The 20,628-nt window shown below is 54.9% G+C and overlaps 1 protein-coding gene across 3 annotated transcripts; it reads left to right on the top strand.

Moving 5' to 3' along the window:
- Positions 1-1,633: 1,633 nt before the first annotated feature.
- Positions 1,634-11,437, top strand: LOC107998177 (T-box protein H15-like). Of its 3 annotated transcripts, none has more exons than XM_062075574.1 (6): positions 1,634-3,006; positions 5,445-5,718; positions 6,351-6,621; positions 6,771-6,935; positions 9,900-9,976; positions 10,049-11,437. In XM_062075574.1, exons 1-6 carry the CDS (start codon positions 2,442-2,444, stop codon positions 10,710-10,712), a joined length of 2,016 nt encoding a protein of 671 aa, XP_061931558.1. In that variant the 5' UTR covers positions 1,634-2,441; the 3' UTR covers positions 10,713-11,437. The 3 variants fall into 3 exon arrangements, with proteins under 3 accessions (XP_061931558.1, XP_061931559.1, XP_061931557.1); XM_062075575.1 differs by having other exon boundaries at positions 6,348-6,621; positions 10,061-11,437; XM_062075573.1 differs by having other exon boundaries at positions 6,348-6,621.
- The last annotated feature ends 9,191 nt before the right edge of the window (positions 11,438-20,628 follow it).

The following is a 20,628-nucleotide window of genomic DNA, read 5'->3' as shown; positions in this document are numbered from 1 at the left end:
TTGGAGGAGGAATAAAACGGAACGGTCTCCTTCCGCGCTTTGACGCGGTTTCGAAATCCTTTGAAGCGGTTTCCCCTTCCGGATCGTGAACGCGTGGAAAAATTCGATCGCGAGAATTAAAGTTTGGATACGAGCGGAAGCCGTAACCACCGATCATCCGGCTTCTTCCATTCCTTTGATGCGGCGAAACGATCTCTTGAAACGGCGCGGAAAAGATAAGACGCGAGGATCGGTGGGAGAGAGAGAGAGAAAGAGAGAACGATTATATTTATCTTTCGCGGGATATAATAAAACGCGGGGGATATTGAATCGCGTGAAATTTCTAACTCGCGTAATCGGTATCGCGGCCCGTTTTTTCTACGCGTTAAACCGTGTAATTACAATAATCCGGCGATGAATATCGCGCGCGATACACGTATCGCTACCTACGTATTTAGCGAGCCGGCCAATTTCCTCCTTTATTATAATAATATCCGGACCGATCCTTCTCTCCATCGCTTCTCTTCCTCTTCCACGGAAGGTATCCTCTCTTTTTTCTTTCTCTTTCTTTTTCCTTCTCCCTTTCCTTTCGACGGAGAAAACGCGGCAAGGGGAGTCGCGGCAATTTTCCAAGGATCGGAAAGACCGTGGGGACGGCAATAAAACGATAAATCGCGCGCGCGCAACCTATGGGCGAGCTCGAGAGGGACTAGGAGAGGAAAACGGTGGTCCCTGTCAGCGATTGCCCCCTCTCGCGAGAAAAAATGGCAGCTGCCGCGGCTATAGATATAGAGGGCCGCTCTTCTCGCGCCACCCTTCTCGGAGGCGAGGGGAGAGAGAGAGAGAGAGAGAGAGAGGGCCGAGTGTGCCGAAACAGGGCAACTTCCGCGGCGGAGGCGAGAGGAGAGAAGCTCGAACGAACGAAACGACGGCTTGGCTGCTGGACGAACGGGAGAGGAAGAGAATCGCGAAAGGAGGAGGAGGAGGAGGAGGTGGGGGCGTCGCGTAGCACGGACGACCATCTCTGTCGCTGTCGCCGCCGCCACCGCCACCGCCACCGCCATCGTCGTGTATATACCTCCTACCACCGGCATCGAGAGACGATCGCGGTGGCAGTGATGCCGATTACCACCGCGATCGGTAACAACGTTTCAGCGGAAGGAGGAGAAGGAGAAACGTGTATCGCAGGGGGTGAGAGAAAGAGAAGAGAGGAGAAGGTGTACGCGCGCGTGGAAAGACAGCTGGGCTGCTGCTGCTGGCTGCTGCTGGCTGCTGCTGCTGCTGCTGCCGCCGCCGCTACTCGCAGCTACGACGGGGTGGAAGGACGGAAGCGGTAATAAGGTGGTCGTCGAGCTCTCGGTCAATTCCCGAGGAAGAGGGAGAGAGCGAAAAGGGGGACGAGGGAGAGGGAGAGAGAGAAAGAAGGGGCGGAGCTAAGCGCAGATCGTTCGGGCGGAGCTTGGCACGAAAGGTACCGCCTACCTCGCAGGAATCGCCTTTTCTCCCCGTTGGATCAACGCCGGCCTCCCATCGTCCTCCACCTCCTCTTCCTCCTCCTCTTCTTCCTCCTCCTCTTCCTTCTCGTCGTCGTCGCGGTCGTGGTCGTCATCGTCGTCGCGGTCGTCCTCGTTGTCGTCGTCGTGGTCGTCGTCGCGGTCATCCTCCTCGTCCTCGTCCTCGTCGTCCTCGTCGTGGAGATCGGGATCGTGGTCGTCGTCGTCGTCATCGTCGTCGTAGTAGTAGTGGTGATCGTCCTCGTCGTGATCGCCGTCGTCGTCGTCGTCGTCTCACCCCGAGAACGAGCGTCGAGCAGTGGCGCGCGTTCTCTCCTCTCTCTCTCCCATTGCGTCGCGGACGATCGAGCTCCCGCGAAGCGGCGCGCCGGGGGTGGGGGCCGAAACGAGAAGCCGGCCGCCGGTGGCGCGGGTCAGTCTGTCGGGCAACCGGTCGGTCGGTCGCTCGCTCTCTCGTTTCTCGCTCTGTCCGCGCTCTCCGCTCGACTCGACTCCACCGCATATCCGTACTACTCGCGCTTCGCATCGCGCACGCATCGCAACCACGTTCCTTCGTTCCTTCGTTCGTTTCGCGACGACGAGTGCGTGCAGATCGAAAGAGAGAGAGAGAGGGAGAGAGAGGGAGAGAGCGTCTCGGATCGGGTCCAATTTTCGCTCGCCTCCGCGCACATCCAGGTGGATATTCAGGGGGATGCGCGCGCCTAACCTTTAACCCCGGACGTGGACGGGCCGGACGTGGCAGGACGTGGCGCGCGGCGAGTCGGTGACCTTGGCTAGGAAAAGGGATAATGCGGAGAAAGGATCGTCGTTTACCTCTGCTCGGACGGATCGATCTCCTCCCGTTAGGACGACGTGTTCGTGTCACGGCGGAACAAGAGGTGTAACGGAGAAGACGGAGCGACGAGGAGGCGAGGGAGGAGGAGAGGAGGAGAGCAGGAGCGCGAGGTGATGTTGCTGGAGTCGCGAGGTGGTCTCGCCGGTAGGAAGAGAAACGGATTGACGGTGTCTTCGTTCGGTGGCGGAGGTGGCGGCGGTGGCGGCGGCGGCGGAGGCGGAGGCGGAGGTGCCGGCTGCGGCGGCAGCGAGGAGGACGACGAGGAATCTCGACATCTGTTTCTTGGAAGAAAAATGCAGACCGAGGGATCCGCCGCCTCCACCGCGGTCTCCACCGGTTTGTCACCGGGGTGTACGCGCGACGACGGCGACGATAGTTCCACCCCTTCGCCCAACGCCAGCCTTCTCAACAATTTGAACAACAATTGCAACTCGAATCGACAATGCGCCACCGACTTTAGCATCGCAGCCATCATGGCGCGCGACTCGAGGCAACAGCAACACCAACAACAGCCCCAACAACTCTCGCCCCATCACTCGCAAACCTCGCCGTCTCAGCAGCAGCAGCAGCAGCAGCAACAACAACAGCAGCAGCAACAGCAACAGCAGCAACAACAATCTCATCATCATCGTCAGTTACAGCAACAGGCCGTCGGCGGTGGAAAATTGCATCAACACGGTGAGATCTTTCCTTCCATCGTTTTTTTTCTCTCGTCTCTCATATCTCTCTCTCTCTCTCTCTCTCGCTCTGGCTCTCTCTTTCTTTCTCTCTCTCAATATCGCGATCGACCGAACGTTATCGGTCGAAATGGGACGAAGGGAAAGGACGTATAAAAAAAAAAAGAAAAAATAAGGGATGGAAACGTAAGAGAAAGGAAAAGAATCGATGGGATGGCGCGGTTAATGAATTATTTAGCTGCGAACGAATGGGCGCGTAGGGGCGCGAGAAGAAATTGGCGACCAGGTGAGGTGTCTGATCGGAATTCTGGAAACGAGCGTGGCTGCTTTCCGAGCTCAGCCAGACGTCCGAACCGTACGCTGGACGGTGTTTGGTTTCATCATCGCGTATCTTGGACGCCCGCGGCGAATAATCGCCCACGAAGATTCTACACGGGCGAAATTTACGATTGGCCACGGTGCAATTCACCCACGGAAACGGACCATCGTTCCCAAATAAACTCGGGTAAACGGCTGCCGATGAATCGGCCAATCTCTCGTCTCTACGTGTGTACACGTGTGTTGGACACGCGCGACTTGCTCTCCTTCCACCTCCTCCTCCTCTTTCTCCAGCCACCTAGTTTACCGCTTTGCCGGTAAACAAATCGTTCGATATAAATCCCGATCTCGTTAATCGAGCGGATCTCCCTTACCGAGATCAAAGCTCGAGATTTAGAAGCGTCGACGTGGATGTTTTCCTTCCCTTTCCTTTTCTTTCCTTTTCTTTTTTTTTTTTCTTTTCCCCCTCGAATTCTTTCGCGAAAACGAACGAGATCTTTAACCGAGATAAAACGATAACGAATTACGATTTTCCACTCGGATCGGATCGTTGGATAACCGGATATCGAAGTTATTTTTCGCGTATAAATAAACGCGATAGCGAGTGGCAAGGGGTTTCGCGAACGTCGGCCGGCCATCGAAACGAAGAGACGACACGGTCGGTCGGTAACGGGGCGACACGGTTCGTTCAGCCGTGTAATATCACATCGCGCGTCGTTGCTCGAGTAAAACTTTTCGATCGTCGTTGCCGACAAATAACGATGTTTCGAGGGAAAAGCGGAATTAGCGAAAAGGAGATGCGAAAAAAGAAAGAAAAAGGAGAAGGTGAACGGCGATTTTCGTCTCGGTCAACGACATCGCGTTGTCTCGCGACCGTGCTCGCGCGTCAACGACCACGCTCGAAATACCTGCCGCTCGAGAAGGCGCGAGAAGAAGAAGAAGAAGAAGAAGAATAAGAAGTCCGGTCGATCGGTAATTCGGTAAATTTTCGTCTCTCTCGTTCGAAACGGAATGGAAAAGTCTCTTTCCTTCCTCGCTCCTCGATTATCCGTCGGATCGCGTACATCGGATCGATGTATCTCCAATCGTCAAAATAATCTTTTAATTGTCTGTCGACGATCGATCGCTCTCTCTTTTTCTCCGATCGGACAGAAAAATAGACGCCAAATCCTACCGATTCTACCGATTTTTCTAGATCGAACTAGCTTCTGTCTTATCGACTGATAAAAATACGATATGATACGAGAGGGGGGAAAGGCGGTATTCAAAGGGAAAGATTAAGTAGAATCTTGCGTTTCTCCGTGATCCGTCCTCTTTGATCCGCGCACGAAATCGTAACTCGTTTGACGAGGCCGCTCGTAAACGTCCGCGTATACAGAGGCAACGAATCGTTTCCACGCCGCGACTCGTCATCCGTTTCGTCGCTCGTTTAACACCGCCGTTCGCCGTGTCGAATAAAAATAAGCGGATGACGGATCGCGACCATCCCTTCAACCTTCCCTCCAACCACGGCCAATTAGCCGCGCCACGAAAATTAGCCTCCCTCCTTTAAACGGTATAACCAAACGGTTGCTACCTTTTCGTAGGATCCGTCGGGAAACAAACGTTGTTGGCCAAATTAATCGATGCTCGGGGAAAGTGAAAAAGAGATCGAACACCGAGAAGAATCGAAGAGAGAGAGAGAGAGAGAAAGAAAGAGGAGGAAAGGAATGGAAAATCGATGCGAGGCCGAGCGAGAATATTCCGCCGTTTTACCTTGGCCGGGAAGATTGTAATTTCACGAACCGCTGCCGCCACTTCGCTCGGCATCGGGATCGGTGGATAATAACGTTAAACTAAAGCAACCTCCGTCGTAAGTGGATAATTATCCTTTAGCACCAGCTACCTACTACGGCGTCGTTATTATCTCGGCCGAAGGAAGACGCGGCCGGCTTGGCTTTAACGAATAACACCGCGAGAGGAGAGGAGAGGCGAGGAGAGGAGAGGAAGAAAGGAAAAGAGGGAGAATTAGCGTCGCGCGCGCGACATTGGTCAAATGATTATCGGAGATTTCATTTTTCTTCGAGGGAAATGGTGATTTCTTTTTTCTTTTTTTCTTAAGAAGCATCGCGCCTGTTTCAGAGAGGGAACCGAGCGTTTCTGGCGTGGTCCGGGGTAGTGGTGGCGGTACAGCTCCTCCCGCGCCGATCCAGGAAGCGATCCTGGCGGAAGACGATCCAGAGACGGACGACGCCGGAAGTAGCAGCGGCAAAGTAGCTTCCCCCGTCAATCCTCTCCTCCAAGAACGGTCCAACTGCGAAGAGCTTAGACACGTGGCGTGTCATCTCGAAACGAAAGACTTGTGGGACAAATTCAACGAGTTGGGCACCGAGATGATCATCACGAAAACTGGCAGGTAAGAATGGATTTTATCGTGATCAAATTCGCATCCTTTTCACCCTTCTTCTTTTTTTTTTTATTACATAATTTTTCTCCTCCATACGGCTTCGCTGTACTGGGAAAAACTAGAGCGGGCGAGAGGTGGGAGAGAGGGAGGGAGGGAGAAAGGAAGTAAGCGAGGAAGGAAGCAAGGAAGGAAGGAAGGAAGGAATCCGAGTTTCTAGCTTCTCTCGTCCGCGAGGCGAGTTCGATTCATTAACAAAGGACGGGTTGATAAATAAAAGCATTACTCACGCTCGTGGCGCTGGCCGGGATGAATGCATACCGGAGTCGACAAGGACTCCGTAGGAGAAGACCGTAGATAAGATCGGCGGGTGTCCCCGCGTTTTAGTGGTCGAGCAGCGGGGGGCCCGACACGGTATTAATGTTTGGCCTCCGAGGCAAAACATTCACGCCAGCCTTCGTCCTCTCTCTCTCTCTCTTTCGCTCTCGCCTCGGTGTCACGACACCATCGCGGTTATACTTTTATATATATATATCTATATGTCTCTCTCTCTCTCTCTCTCTCTCTCTCTCTCTCTCTCTCTCTCTCTCTCTCTCTCTCTCTCTCTCTCTTTCTCTCTGTCTGTCTCTCTGTCTCGGCAGAAGGATGTTCCCGACCTGCAGAGTGTCGTTCAACGGATTGAAGCCGGACAGTCGATACGCGGTGTTGATGGACATCGTCCCCGTGGATAACAAGAGGTATCGATACGCGTATCACCGAAGCTCCTGGCTGGTAGCGGGTAAGGCCGATCCACCGGCACCGGCCCGCCTCTACGTGCATCCCGATTCCCCGTTCACGGGGGAACAGCTTCGAAAACAGGTGGTCTCGTTCGAGAAGGTCAAGTTGACCAACAACGACATGGACAGGCACGGGCACGTGAGTATCTGGTGTGATGGCGGTGGTGGTGGTAGTGGCGGTAGTAATAGTAGTAGTAGTTGGGCCGATAACGTTAATCCGCGCGTCGAGCGCGATCACGCGTACGCGTGCGTGCGTGCGTGTGTGTGTGTCAAATGCTCCGTTCGCAGTTGGTGTTGAACTCGATGCACAAGTATCAGCCGAGGATCCACCTGGTGAAACGACCGGACTCGGGCACGGCCAAACCTATAACGGATCTCGAGAAGGAACCTCACAAGACCTTCATATTCCCAGAGGCGATATTCACCGCTGTCACCGCCTATCAGAATCAACTCGTAAGCGTCTCTTCTTCTCCTTTTTTTCTTCATTCTCTTCTTTCGTTATTCCCCCGATAATTTCCGAGGCGCAACGTTCCTCCGTCTTCGGATTCCTCCTTCTCCTCCTCCTCCTCCTCGGTGGAGGAGCGCACGCGCGCGCAATCGTATTTTACGATAGTCGTTTAGCAGCGACCGCCCGGTGTGTGGTCTCGGTACTCGCGCGGTCGTTCGCATTCCACGGGCGTCGCGATGCCCCGACATTTTCCACTTTGGTGTCTCTCCGTTTCGCGCTCGAAAAAGGAAAAAAGAAAGGGTACAAGAGAAAGAGAAAGAGAGAGAGAGGGGAGGGGGAGAACCGTTTCGACGATGATGAGGTGCGAAGAGACGGTCCATGGCAATTATCTCTTTGTCCTCTCGTCGCGATAGAAAATAATATGAGGATACGAAGCGACGAGGATGGTGGTGGTGATGGTGGCCGATCGTCGGATCGAGAGGTAAAATTCATTCGTCCCGGTTGGCGATCGGTCGGTAGCGGTTCGTCGTTGTCGCGTCGTCTTCTCTCTTTCTCTCGTCTTATTCTTCGCTCGCGTCTCTCAGCGGTGGGGTAGCAGCAGGCTCGTTTAGCAGGGACCAAAGTTTTTTTCCCCCTTCCACCAAGCCACTTCCCGTGTACGGAACGGGACGAAGACGACGACGTATCATCGTTGCGGACGGTTTTTGTCCTCTCGCCGGCTCCCTCTCCTCCCTTCGCCTCGTACCATCGTAACGACCTCCTAACACCGTCTCGATTCCTCTTTCTCGCTCGCACGCGTCATAATTCATAACCTAACTGCCGTTCTTCTTCCCTCTGGCCACTCTCTGCCCCTTCTCTCTCTCTCTCTCTCTCTTTCGTGCGTGTATATATACATATATACATATATACATATATACATATTCCTTTCGAGCCTTTCCTCGATTTCACGGCCAATAGAATTATCGGCCGTGCGAGATAACGATCCGACGCGAGAAAGAGAGCGACTAATTTCGATCTCGCGACATCTCGTTCGAGAACGAAACGAAACGAAACGAAACGAAATAGAAGGGAAGGAGAGAGACTGGATTGGAAGTGTGCCAAGAGGCGCGCGATTTCGGGACGGATGATCGAAAACTTTGACGACGTGTCTCTCTCGAACAATCCCCCGTCTTTGCGCTTCCCGCTAATTATTCGATCCTCGTGGACATCCACGCGGAAGAAAAAAGGAAAGCGAAGCGGGTGCAAAAGCAGAAGCGCGTGGAAGCAGAGGAGGAGGAGGAAGAAGAAGAAGAAGAAGAAGAAGAAGAAGAAGCAGTGGATGGTTTTAGTGGCTGCAGGCGTCGGCGTCGGCATGCACGAACGAAAGAAAACATAAATAATCGCGTTCGAATGAGACGAGAGGAGGCGAGACAGAGAGCGAAGAAGCAGGAGGAGGAGGAGGGACGAGCTCTCTCTCTTTCTCTTTCTTTCTCTCTCTTTCTCTCTCTGGAAACCACACACGGCGGCCGTACCGCGTTGGCGGCTGGTCGCCAGGCATAATAACGCACTCGCGCCCGATGCTCCTCGAACGGGCGACGTTTCGTTTCGTTTCGTTTCGTTCCGTTTCGCGACCACGACCGCGCAAAGGGGGCTCGTCCCGTGACAGCTTGGAACCGAGGCCTAAATAGCGAGAGAGAGAGAGAGAACCACCCCTTCTTCGATGAGCGCGCTACCGTCTCTATTAAATCTATTATTAGTAAGAGCGGGGCCGGGTATATATCCCTCTTTCGATTACCTTACGGCTTCATTTTCATTTCGGAAGGGCACCCAGCGACGGAGGGAGGGAGGGAGGACGATAATCGCGCGCGTCGCGAATTCTCTCGAGATCTCGGCTCGCAATTTTCATCGCCGCTCTACAGCTGGACGTAATTGGCTCGGCTCCTCGTTCCTCGAAACGCGACGACGCGACTACGTCCCCGCGTATCGACGCGTATCCGATTCGCCAAGGCCGACGACCTTGCCCCGCTGGAAAAATCCTCGCTATTTTTTCCCCCTTTCCCTCACTCGTCCAATCGTCTCCGATTCGATTCCGCACGCGGGGGAAAGTAGAGGACAGGACGGGACAGGACGAGACAGGAAAATCGAGGCGAGATAAGTTTAGCCGTCGTCGACTCGCGAATTAATAATCGAGGCGACGTGGGACGCGTGGCGAGAAGCATCAAAGAGGAAAAGTGTGGGGAGGGGGGCGGGAGGCGTCGATTTCAAAGGAGAGAGAGACAGAGGAGTCGCGATCGTAAAACGAATAGGGCCGGCGAGGGAAGCGGAACGAGCGAGCGAGCAAGTAAGTAAGTAGCTAGACGACGAGAAGGACGACGGTGACGGCGGCGGAGGTGGGCCAGATGTTTGGCTAATGATGTCAGCGGAATCGTAACTAAAACCGAGCCAGCTCCGGGCTTAGCGCGGCTTAGCCTCGGCTTTGAACGAAAGAGTCTTATTACCAGGCTGCACGTGCTGCTCCTGAGCGCGAAACCGTAGGGTAATTGGACCACCCACTCGACATCCACTCTCTCTCTCTCTCTCTCTCCCTTCTTCTTCCTCCTCTTCCTCCCTCCCTCCCTCCTTCCATCCGGCGACGTTTTTCCCGTGTTCTTTCCGTTCGCTTCCCCAAAGAGGGAAGGATCTCGTCGTCGTGGCCGCCGATTCGACGGGCCGGAGAGACTTGACCGAAGCCACCTGTGCGATGGGTCGCGCTGCCGCCAAGAGATTCACTCGCGAATACTCTCGGCGTTTTTCCAACCTTCTTCTCTAATTTTACGAGCCGTTGACTCGGCCGATCGATGGAACGAGCCGCGCCGCGTTTCCCGATACGCGTCGTTGCCCCTCGGTGACGTAACCCGTCCCTCCCCTCCCCTCCCCCCCGATCTCGCCTCGCGTCGTCCATTCTCTTCCGCCATCTCTTTCTCTCTTTCTCTCTGCTTCCGCCGTTTCAGATCACCAAGCTGAAGATCGACAGCAACCCGTTCGCCAAAGGGTTCCGTGACTCGTCCCGGCTCACCGATTTCGAGAGGTAAATTAAAAGGGGGAAGTGGGTGGGGGAAGGGAAGGGACGATAAACACGCGCGCGCGCGTAATCGAGCAGCTTCCCTTTCAGGGAGACGATGGAGTCGATGCTCGCGGAGCAACAATCGCTCAGGTTCCCCCATCGGCTCCCGTTCGAGATGGATCAACTTCAAGCGACGGCGGTGAGCAATCTGAGCCTGGAGGAGAAGGCGCTCTGGGCGGCGCGCTCTCAGATGCTGTTACGGGCGGCTGCCGCGGTCGCTGTCAGCCCTTACGCCCAATTGGTCGGCCCCGCGGCCCTCGTCTATCCCGGCGCCTCGTCCGCCGGAACCAGCCACCAGCAGCAGCAGCACCAGCACCAACACCAGCAACACCAGCAACACCAGCAGCAGCAGCAGCAGCAGCAACTCGGCCACTTGTGGTGGGCCTCGTCGATCGGGCCCACCCTCTTCGCAGCGGCGCATCATCACCATCAGCAGCAACAGCAGCAGCAACAGCAACAGCAACAGCAACAGCAGCAGCAGCAATTGGCCGCGGGATCGAGCACGGGGCCAGCCGCTCCCCGGCCCCTCTACCCCTCCGCCTTGGCCCTGGCCCACCATCGATTCTCCCCGTACCACGCGGCCAAGTCGTCCGCCACCTCGTTGGGACCCTCGCTGTCCCCCTCGCCCTCCTCGCGCAGGGCCACCCCCTCGCCGACCGACAGCCTCGGAAGAGACGTTCGAGATCTGTCGCCCTCGTAGTGTCCATCCCGTCGTCCGTCGCTCTCCATCTTTTTCCTCTCCTTCGCTCGAAGGAGGAGGTGGAGCGTCCGCGTACACGGTACACGGTCGTCGGTGTCGAATCACCTCTGGAGAGGTACGCGACTACGTGCGTTTTTCGCGTCACGATCGATCGTATGACGACCTTTACTGTATATAACTATACATATATATATATATATATACATATATATACACATGTATATACATATGTATATATACGTACGTATGTGTGCATATGTATATACATGTGCATATACGTATACATCACGCGCGTTATACACCTACGAAATCGACGAGATCTTATAGGTATATAAGACTAATCGACTTTGTTCCGTTTGTGTAACATAAGTTGTATATTTCGTATCACGACTTATCGTTATCGTTATCGTTATTTATGTTTCCAACTCCGTACTCCTTCCCCCTTGTACCATTCTCGTGGCGGAGGGGAAACGCGCGTTCGAAAAGGAAAGCAAAAAAAAGAAAAAAAAAAAAGGCGTCTCTTCTCTCTCCGCCCGAGGCCGCCCCCTTCGCGATAGCTCGATCGCGACCACGATTTCTCGAAATCGTCGGCGATTAGCGTTTAGCGTTAGATATCGTCGATATCGTTGATGCTTGTGTTGCGAAGACGCATAAAAAAAAATATCTGTGCCGTGCAAGCTGCTCCCTTGTAAATAAACCCTGAATAAAAAAACTCTTGTACCGAGGCTTCTACAGGTATTTTTCTCCTTTTTCCTTACCAACTCTCCACCAACTTTGCTGTAATTATTTTGTACTGTACGTACGAGTACACACATATATGTATATACGTGTGTAAATGTATATATACGTGTTGGAATCTGGTCAACCGTGAAGGGCATATTTATTTACTCGAATACGCGAAACGTTGACACGAAGGAGATCTTTCGAGAACAGAGTTCTCTCCTCTTTCTCTTTCTTCGTCTTCTTCTCGGTGGAACGCCCATTTCCTGGCCTGTTTCGGAAACGCTCACGCTTCTTGGAGAGCGAGAGAGAAAGAGAGAAGGAAAGCCGGCCTCGCCTAATTTGCTCGGTAATGTCCCGCCGGGAATTAACGAGCAGGGCTAGAAGAGGAGAGGGGAGAGCCGGTAGCACCCAGTCGACATTAATTATGCCCGCTGCCACAGGTGCCAACAACTCGATTATCAGATCTCGATCGGATCCCGATCGCTCGTTTAGATTACGCCCGCTCGCCCGCGCGCCCTCCCCTCCTCCTCCTCCTCCTCCTCCCCTCTGCGTCTTTTCTACGCCTTCCCCCTCTCCCTCCCCCTCAACCGTTTCGGACCGCTTCGCAGGAAAATAGCGAAGAGGACGACTAACCACGACGGCGATCGTTAGATTCGGTTTCCCGCGGTAAAAATTGGCGGCTCGGGTGGTGGTGGTGGCGGTGGAGGAGGCGGCGGTGGTGGTGGGGGTGAAAAAAGGGCTTGCCGCGAAATAAAATGGCGGTGGCGAGGATGGCACCGGTATCGATTGGACGTGGAAACCACGGTAGGTGCGAACCACGGGGCATCGTTTCGCGTGGGTGGCTCCACCGCCGCCGCCACGCTCACCCCTTCGCGCCTCCGCTCGCCCGACCGCCCATTAATTGATTCGATTAATTCGCCGATGCGATTTGCCAACGACCGTGCCGGGCCTCGTCCCCCCCTCCACCCTCCCTGATCCCGAACTCGATCTCCTCTTTTCCGCCAGCGACCCGATTTTTCCTTTCGCCTCGCCTCGCCTCGCCTCGCCTCTCCCCAAGATTAGCGTCCGAGAGCGCGGCGAGTCGCGCGGTAGGTCGCCGCGCGAGGAGCGAGAATAGAGCCGCCTCTGTCCGAGACCTCGCGCAGGAGAGAGAAAGAACGAGCGAGCGAGCGAGAGAAGGGGAGAGGGATCAGCGCCGGCTCGGATTTCGCCCTTCGAGGACTCGGTTTTCTTTTGTCCCGTGACTCTCTCTCTCTCTCTCGGTCGGGTGGCACGCCGCTCTGCGACCTCTCTCTCTCTCTCTTTCTCTCAACTTGAGACAGAGAGAGAAAGAGAGAGGTTAAGAGCTCGAATGTCGCTTAAGTCCGATCTAACGAGAGGAGAGACTTCTTCTTTTTCCTCTTCCTCCTCTTCCTCGGCGGAGGAGACGTTTTTCCTTTCTCTTTTTTTTTGCTCTTCTTCCTTCGAGGAAGACGATTCCGATATATGATGGATCGATGGATGGACGGACGGATCGATCGATCGATATAATAGCGAGGTGGCCGAGGTTGTCCAAATATTTGGAATCGGAACGGGATGCGGCGATACATAAGCGAGGAAAATGGACGGGACGAGCCCGTGACGAAACGCTCGACTGCAGGTGGCCTACAGATGCCAGGGGATTATGGGGTTTATCCCCCAGCGGGATATCGATCCCATTGTAGCCTGGGAGTCGGGAGGCGAGCGGAACGGAGAGGAGCGGAAAGTCGGCCGATCTCGCCTCCTTGAACCGACTTACTCTCGCTTTTTCCACGACAGATAAGGGCGGGAAATGAAAATCCCCGCTCCCCCTCCCTTCAACTCGCGGCTGGCAGCAAGGTAGTCGGCTGGCAAATGAAGTCGAACGTAACTTTATTAGCGGTCGGGCGTAGAAGGGGGAGAACGTAAGCGGCGTTTCTTTTGGGAAATAAGCTGTCACGTATCGTTGGGTAAACGCGGCGAGGGGGAATAACCGCGTCACGGCTCGCGAGGGGGAATAACGGATCAGACCTTTGCTTTATTCCCTCCCGAGTCTCTCCCCCTCGCCCGATCGTTGCGAGGGATCGGATCCCCCTCTCCCTCCCCTCTCTCCGCGCGATGTCGCGGAAAGAGCAACACGAGAATCGGGGAATTTCCGCCGGTCACGGTCGGAGAGGCGCAACGAACCGTACGAGGAAGCTCTCGGGCAATTGTCTTGTCGCGAGGAGGGACGAGCGCCTCGAGGTGTTCGAGGAGTCGGCTCGGCACGCAACTAACAGGAACCCGATAATTCACGGGCCCGCGACGCCCCGGCGGAGGAGCGGCCCGCGCGGGGCCCAAACGTCAACGTTTTCCTCTCCCTGTGAATTTTCACTCTACCCTGCGTTTACCTTCGATCCACGAGCTTCGATCCGAGGAGACGAGACGTCCGGTCGAGCCTTCTCGCTTGGAGGAGGGAGAGAGAGAGTTGGAGAGTAAATTGGCGCGATCGACACGCCGGTTTCGTGCGTCTCTTTCCACGTCCATCCGATGTAAATAGCGAGCGAGCCCGGGCCCCTTTGTCTCGAGCATCACGCGATCGCCGAGCCGAGTCGATTCGATCCCGTTCCCGATCGCGTGGGAGAGATTCCTCCTCCTCTCTCTCGAGAAAGAGAGTTAAGAGAAAAGAAAAAAAGAAAGAAACCGGGACTTTTTGCCGTCCCGATTTCCCGAATTTCGCGTGGAAAAGGAGAGAGAGAGAGAGGGAGAGCGAGGAGGGAGAGAGACGGTGGAGAGTATCGGAGGTCGAGATCGCAGAGGGCAACCTTCCCCGGTACTTGCACCACCACCACTACCAACTCCTCCTTACGTCGTCGTCGTAAATAACGTTCGTTTCGATGTTAATCTCCCGGTCTCGATCGAATCTAACGAGCGAGCGGCGGAGAGGCGAGGAGGAGAGCGAGAGCAGCGATGAGAAAACTCGAATCGACGTGACGAACGCGAGTGGAGGAAGGTAGAAAGGAAGGAAGGAAGGAAGGAAGGAAGGAAGGAAGGAGGGTTGACGCTGCTCGAAAGGGGGCAAAGAAGGAGAGAGAGAGAGGGAGGGAGAAGAAGGGAATAACGCTCTCTCGGCATTGTTCGCGGCCGCTCGCTCGTGACTCGTGACTCTCGCGACCCGGATGACCCCTAGCCTCGATTACCTCGGACATATCCGCCCGCCTACCTCTCCCTTTCTTCCTTCTCTCCTCGGTTCGTTCGCTCGCGACATCGTCCACTATCCACGAGGAGGAGAGGAGAGGAGAGGAGAGGAGATGCGAATAAAGTCGGAGAGCTAGGCGAAAGAGGGAGGAAAATTGGAACGAGGAGTACACGAGCTCACGAATCCCGCGATCGAATCACGGCAGCTGGGTAAAACGTTGGCCAAAAGGTGCCGCGGGCAATTTAAAAGCCGCGCGAATTACAGGGTCCGGCGCGGGGCATTATATTCGCAAAGAAAAGAAGAAAGAGGAAAGGGAATGAAGGAGAAGGGAGGAGGGGGGAGAAGCGAGGAAGATCGGTCGGTCGTATCGGTAATTGCGGATTTTGATCGCGCGCGACATCCAGGCCGAAAGGAGGAAGGAGGAGAAAGGAAGGAGGGAAGAAGAAATTTCGGCGTCGCGTGGCGCGGTGTTTCCATAGCGACGGGGCGAGAGAGCTCCCCGTGCGCGTGTACGGAGGACAGGCGAAGGCGAGGGGTGGCCGAGGGATAAAAGCGGGCGCACGAGAGATAAATGTAACGTAACGTAATTCGATGTAACGAGGGAGGAGGATCTCTCGGCAAGTGGCGTTCCATTGTTGCGTCCCGTCCAACAATTTGTCGCCGCCGCGTGCCCTTTTACGCGCGCGTTGTTTGCGCGGACCCTGTGGGCGTGTACGTGTCATCGGAAAGGGAGCTCTTCTCCTTCTTCCCACCCCTCTTCCCGCTTCTTGCCTTTTTTTGCTCGCGCCTATTCGACCACCTCCTCTCGCCCGTCCAAACCGGAGCGTGGACAGTTTACTGGCAGGAGGAGGGGGGAGACGCGGCTTAACGCGAGATGTTTACCCGCGGTGAACGATTCCAGGCGAGATCCACCGCAGAAGAAAGACAGAGAAATATATACTTAGCCGTACTTAGTCGTAGATTAGAAAATCGGGTGTCGTGGTGGTAGATTAAATACGAGTTGTTGTGCGAAGAGGGAGAGAGAGAGAGAGAGAGAGAAGGAAAAAACGTTAGGCGTAAGCGGTATTCGGGTGGTAGTAGTAGGTAGGCGGATACGGGAGAGGCGACGATGAACCGACAGATGGCTCCCACGCCGAACGAACGAACGAACGAACGAACGAACCGGCACCTTGATTTGTGGTCGAGCATTTTTCAAGCCATTTGGCTCGGCCGCCTATAATTTCCGTCGGTGGCTACGCGCCCGGCCCTCGCGTGTTTTCCTGCCTTCTGTTTATTTTCTTAACGGCCGAAATAATAAGCCCGGCCGAGTAACGACCTCCCTCTTTGCGTATTACGCGCCCACGTTTTCTTGCGTCGGAGAAACCGCTCGGAGAGAAACGTCGCCCGTGAAAATCGGGATCCTTGGCCCTAAAAACCTCTCCTCCCCCCGTTTTCTCCACGTCCACTCTGCGAAATTGCTCGAACCGACACCCGCCGCCCGTTTCCCGTTGCCGCGTGTCGCCGAACGGGGGGACGACGGCTCTCCCGTTTCGGACGAGGAGTCAAGTGTCGGGTCGATCCGACACGTGTCGCGAGAGAACGTATACCCCTCCTCTCGATCTCGATGAAAAAAGAAAAATCGGCGTTTCGTCCCCCCCCCCGTTTCGATACCGATTTTCGAGATTCGAAGTGACGTTCGCCGACCGCGATTCGCCTCGGCGTCACCTTTGCCGGGTTTCACCCGGATTGCTTTAAATAATGCATGGAACGCGCGAACGGAGGAGGAGGAGGGGGGAGGGAGATGTCGGTCTCCGGATCGTAAACATCGATAGAGAGAGGGAGAGAGAGAGAGAGAGAGTGGGTATGGGGCCGGTGATTCAATTTGCGGAAGGGACGCGAAACCGCAGAGTCACGTACTCGGTATCGGATTAAGGTCCGACGTCGTTCGGCTACCGCGAGCACGAGTTCTCTCTCTCCCTCTCCTCCCGTTCCTCCTCCCCTACACATCTCCGTACCTTTCGAATTTAACCAAATCACGGAGAACGTCTCTATTCGTGGAGATATTGGAGGGGGTCGCACGATTGACCCTAAACGGGAAGCGGCCGGCCGGCCGGCCGGCCGGTCTTCGTTGCCAATAAAAACGGTGTCATCTGGGCCGCGAGACCGTTGGGACGAGACGCACGTGCCGGTCGCCGCGCAGCCTGCGCGCACCCACCAGAATCCAGCCGAAAGTACCCGCCGATATTTATTAGCCTCGCGCCGTGACGCGTCTCTCCCTCTCTTTCCCTCTCCTTCCCTCGATATATCTTGATTTCACGACCCTTGGCACCCTATCGGGGGTATCGGGAGTTCGGGGCACGAAAATCGGGGAAACTAATCGAAAACGAATCCGCGGCGAGCACCCTAATTCATTCCAAATTAACCTCGCATCTGTAACGCATCGCTTTGCTCGTTAACGCGATACCCATCGTATTGGAAAATCCGTTTCTCGTGGGAACGGGAGCCGAGCAAGTAAGACGAGCCGTCGGGTCCGTCTGTCGCGATTCCTTCCCTGCCGCACGGCTTTTTTCACGGTTCGAGCAGGAAACGCGTTTTGGAATCGTGGAAAAAGGCGAAAAAGGGGCCACACGCGTTGCTGCCATTCAACACGGTGCCGTTTACCTACCGAAACGCGGCTGCCGAGGCGACAGAGATCCCCGAAAAGAGATCGATCGGCCATCTCTCTCGGCCGACAAAGCCCAAGATTTCCCGGCTAATTACTAGGAGGCTAATTGAATGCCGTTCCTCGCGCGGTCGGGCCTCGCCCCTTTCCATCTCGTACGCGAGGAGAGGTGGAGAGAGGGAGAGAGAGAGAGGGAGAGCGGTTCTCTTCGCATCTTCCGCTCTCATTCATATTCATGCGTCGGTAATAGTCTGCCGGTCGGGACAGCCGCTGGCGGACGTGTTGTACCGCGCTTCTTCTTCTTCTTCCTCTCGTACGGGTTTTTCGCTCGGTTATTTCGTGTACACGCGAGGCCCCCTGGCTTCGAATTTTCGTCAAAGGTTGTTTGCCGTGCGGGAAAGGGAAGGGGGACGACGCGTGTCGCGTACGAAGCCAGCTTTCGAGTCAAGGTTTTTCTCCACCGTCGTGGAAAGACGATTGTCGAACGTTGTCGTTGGTTAGGTAGGTAGGTAGGTAGGTAAGGTAGGTAAGGTAGGTAGGTAGGTAGGTAGGGAGGAGTGACGGCGTAACGCGGCGTGAAGTTATCCGTGAAAAGAGCATTTTCGAGATGTAAACTCTCGAATAGAGATCCTGGTCGCCGTGCGACAACAACGAGACGCGCCCCATGACAGGGTTGTCTCGGGGCCATTTACGCCGAGTTAACGGTTCGTTACTGAATAGAAGAAGAATCTACGCTTTATCCCTACGGGTGAAAAGACGCGTTTGGCCTCGGCCCCCGGTGAAATCGTCCAAACTATCCCGCGGAGAAGATACGTGCCCTCCTCCCCCCTCCCCCTCCGAAATTTAGGCATCGTCACGTTTTCCACCGTTCGTCTCTCTCCGCCAAACGTGCACGATCTCCTTTCCTCTCCACGAATCCGATCCGATCCGATCCGAGGAGGAGGGAATCGAATTATCGAGGCTGAGACTATCGAGGTTACCGATCGAGGGGTGGAGGAATCGAGTGGAGAGAAGCTCGGAGGGGGGTCCGTCCAGGGGTGCGTGTCGAATCGAGGGGTGGTTTTTGTCGCGTTGACCGCAGCCAAGAGTCGGAGACGTTTCGGGCGCAGCGGGCCACCCGTCCCAAAGAAACGCAACGATCCGCCTTCTTCCCGAATACTTGCTCGTTCGCTCGCTCGTTCACTCGCTAAGTTCACTCGAGTCTCGCCTCGATTAACCGGCACGCGACGGTTGATCGCGAGATTCGAAATCGCGAACAAGATGGGTGAGAAAAGGAGAACGAGCGAGCGAGCGAGCGAGCGAGCGAGAGAAAGAGAGAGAGGAGATACGTCGTATCCGTGACCGAACGACGATACGGGTATGGATTAGGAGGTGAGAGCTGGGACTGTAAATAAATAAGGGACGAAGCGGATAAAAAGAAGAATTTATGGTGAAAATGTTGGTAGACATTCCCCGTAGGCTAGAGAGGTAAACCATCTCGTAGGCGAGGGTGGGCCATTGACGGTTTCGTTGAAAGTTTCTTCCATAAATCCAGCTCGTATTGTCCGACTTTCAAGAGGAAACCCGCAATGCCATTGTGACACGCCTTACGGACTGCTGTAAATAATAACCCCCCTCTTGCCCCGTTCTTCTCGCCCGAGATCGCCTTCCTTGCGACGACTCCTCTTTTTTATTCCCCCTCCCTCCCTCCCTGCCTCCCTCTCCCTCTCTCTCTCTCTCTCTCTCTCTCTCTCTCTCTCGCTCTCGCTCTCGCTCTCGCTCTCCCTCTCTGTCCGAATTGCGAGCGTTTTTCTACCGGTTTTGCGTTGTGGTAGAGTCGTCGCGAGGATCGAATTTCGCGTCTCGCCTCGAGGCGAGAAAGGCAAAAAAAGGGAAAAAAACGCGTACTTAAGCGCGATGAAGGAAAAGAAACAGTTTTTTCTTTCTCCTTGGCTTTTTGTTTCGTTTCGTTTCGAATCGATCGACGACGAGAACTAGGACGAGTCTCTCGGGCGAACCGAGTTGTTCACCGATCGGCAAATACGAAGGAAACGGAGACGAATTTACGAGCGTCGACGCAACTCGTGTTCGTATTCGCGATCGATCGCGTATCGCGATAACTTTTACGGCCGCGAGAGATATCCCCGACGATGATCCCGACGAACGTTGCGAACGAGACGGCATCTCGCCGTGCCTCGTAAACCGAACGCGGTAATATGGAAGCGGTAAAATCTCTCAACGCCCACGCTGTAATCGGTAATCCACGTTTCCACGTTTCCATCGATGGTATCGGCCCACTTGCCATTTTTCCCCGTCGTCACCCGCGGAACGCGGTGTCATTTTTCCTCGGAGCAGGACTGTTAAATTGGCGCGTGGAGGAAAGAGAAGGAGAGAGAAGAGGAGAAGGCAAGGAGGAGAGAAGAGAAAAGAAGACGGCAAAAGGAATCGGTAGCCACCCACGGAGATTCTCGCTCCTCTCTCTTTCCCTTTCGTTTCCTTCGGCGAAAATCGCGCGCGACGCTGATCGCTGGACAGAGATATAGAGATAGCGCGCGCGCGCGCGCATACGCGTGTGTCGCGTAACGCGGGATTTTTCGAAACGCGATGTTTCGACGTGGAGAGGCAAAAAAGATAGCGTGTGAGAAAGAGAGAGAGAGAAAAGAAGAAAAGAGGTTTGGACTCGATCCGGACGGTCCCGCGCGTCGCTACTTACTGATATTTATTGCGGCCAGAAATGTGTACGGGCTCCCATAAATCTCCGCATTCACACGGAGTTCCTAATTTACATATTCTCCGGCTAACCTCTCTCTCTCTCTCTCCCTCTCTCTCTTCCTCGTTCCCCGCCGCGTTACCAACGGCCGCCCCTTTTCTTTTTCTCTCGTCTCTCGCTTCTTTCGCGACGCTTCATTTCGCGTCTCGCGCTCACCCCCCCCCCGGAATTTTCCTCCTCCTCCTCCTCTTCCTTCGCTTCCTTCCAATTGCAACCGACGCGCGAAACGAGAAAAGAGTCGGATTTTCGTTCGATTCGCGTCTGGTACTCTCGAAGAGAGAGAGAGAGAGAGGAAACTTTTTTTCTCCTCTTTTCGAACTGACGTACGTACGTACGTACGTACGTACGAGGCGTGGGAAACCGATTTCGCTCCGTATATACGCGCGTGGTGAAACGCGCGTCGATGCGTTCGCGATAGTGGGGGTGGTGATGGTGGTAATAATAATAGTAGTAGTAGCGGCGGTGGTGGTAGTGTGGTAGTAGCGACAGTGGTGGTGATGGTGGTGGTGATGGCAGTGGCGGGTGGAGCGTCTTCCCCGAGAGCCTCGTAAAATGGAAATCAATTACATCTACGCTTAACCACTTAAACTGGTTTCGCCACGGTCCTAAAGGCCGTTTACTCGTTTGC

Source organism: Apis cerana, linkage group LG5 (assembly GCF_029169275.1).
Source record: "Apis cerana isolate GH-2021 linkage group LG5, AcerK_1.0, whole genome shotgun sequence".
NCBI classification, from domain to species: Eukaryota; Metazoa; Arthropoda; class Insecta; order Hymenoptera; family Apidae; genus Apis; species Apis cerana.
Note: the sequence above shows the minus strand (reverse complement) of the source record. Positions and strands in the feature narration are given on the sequence as shown.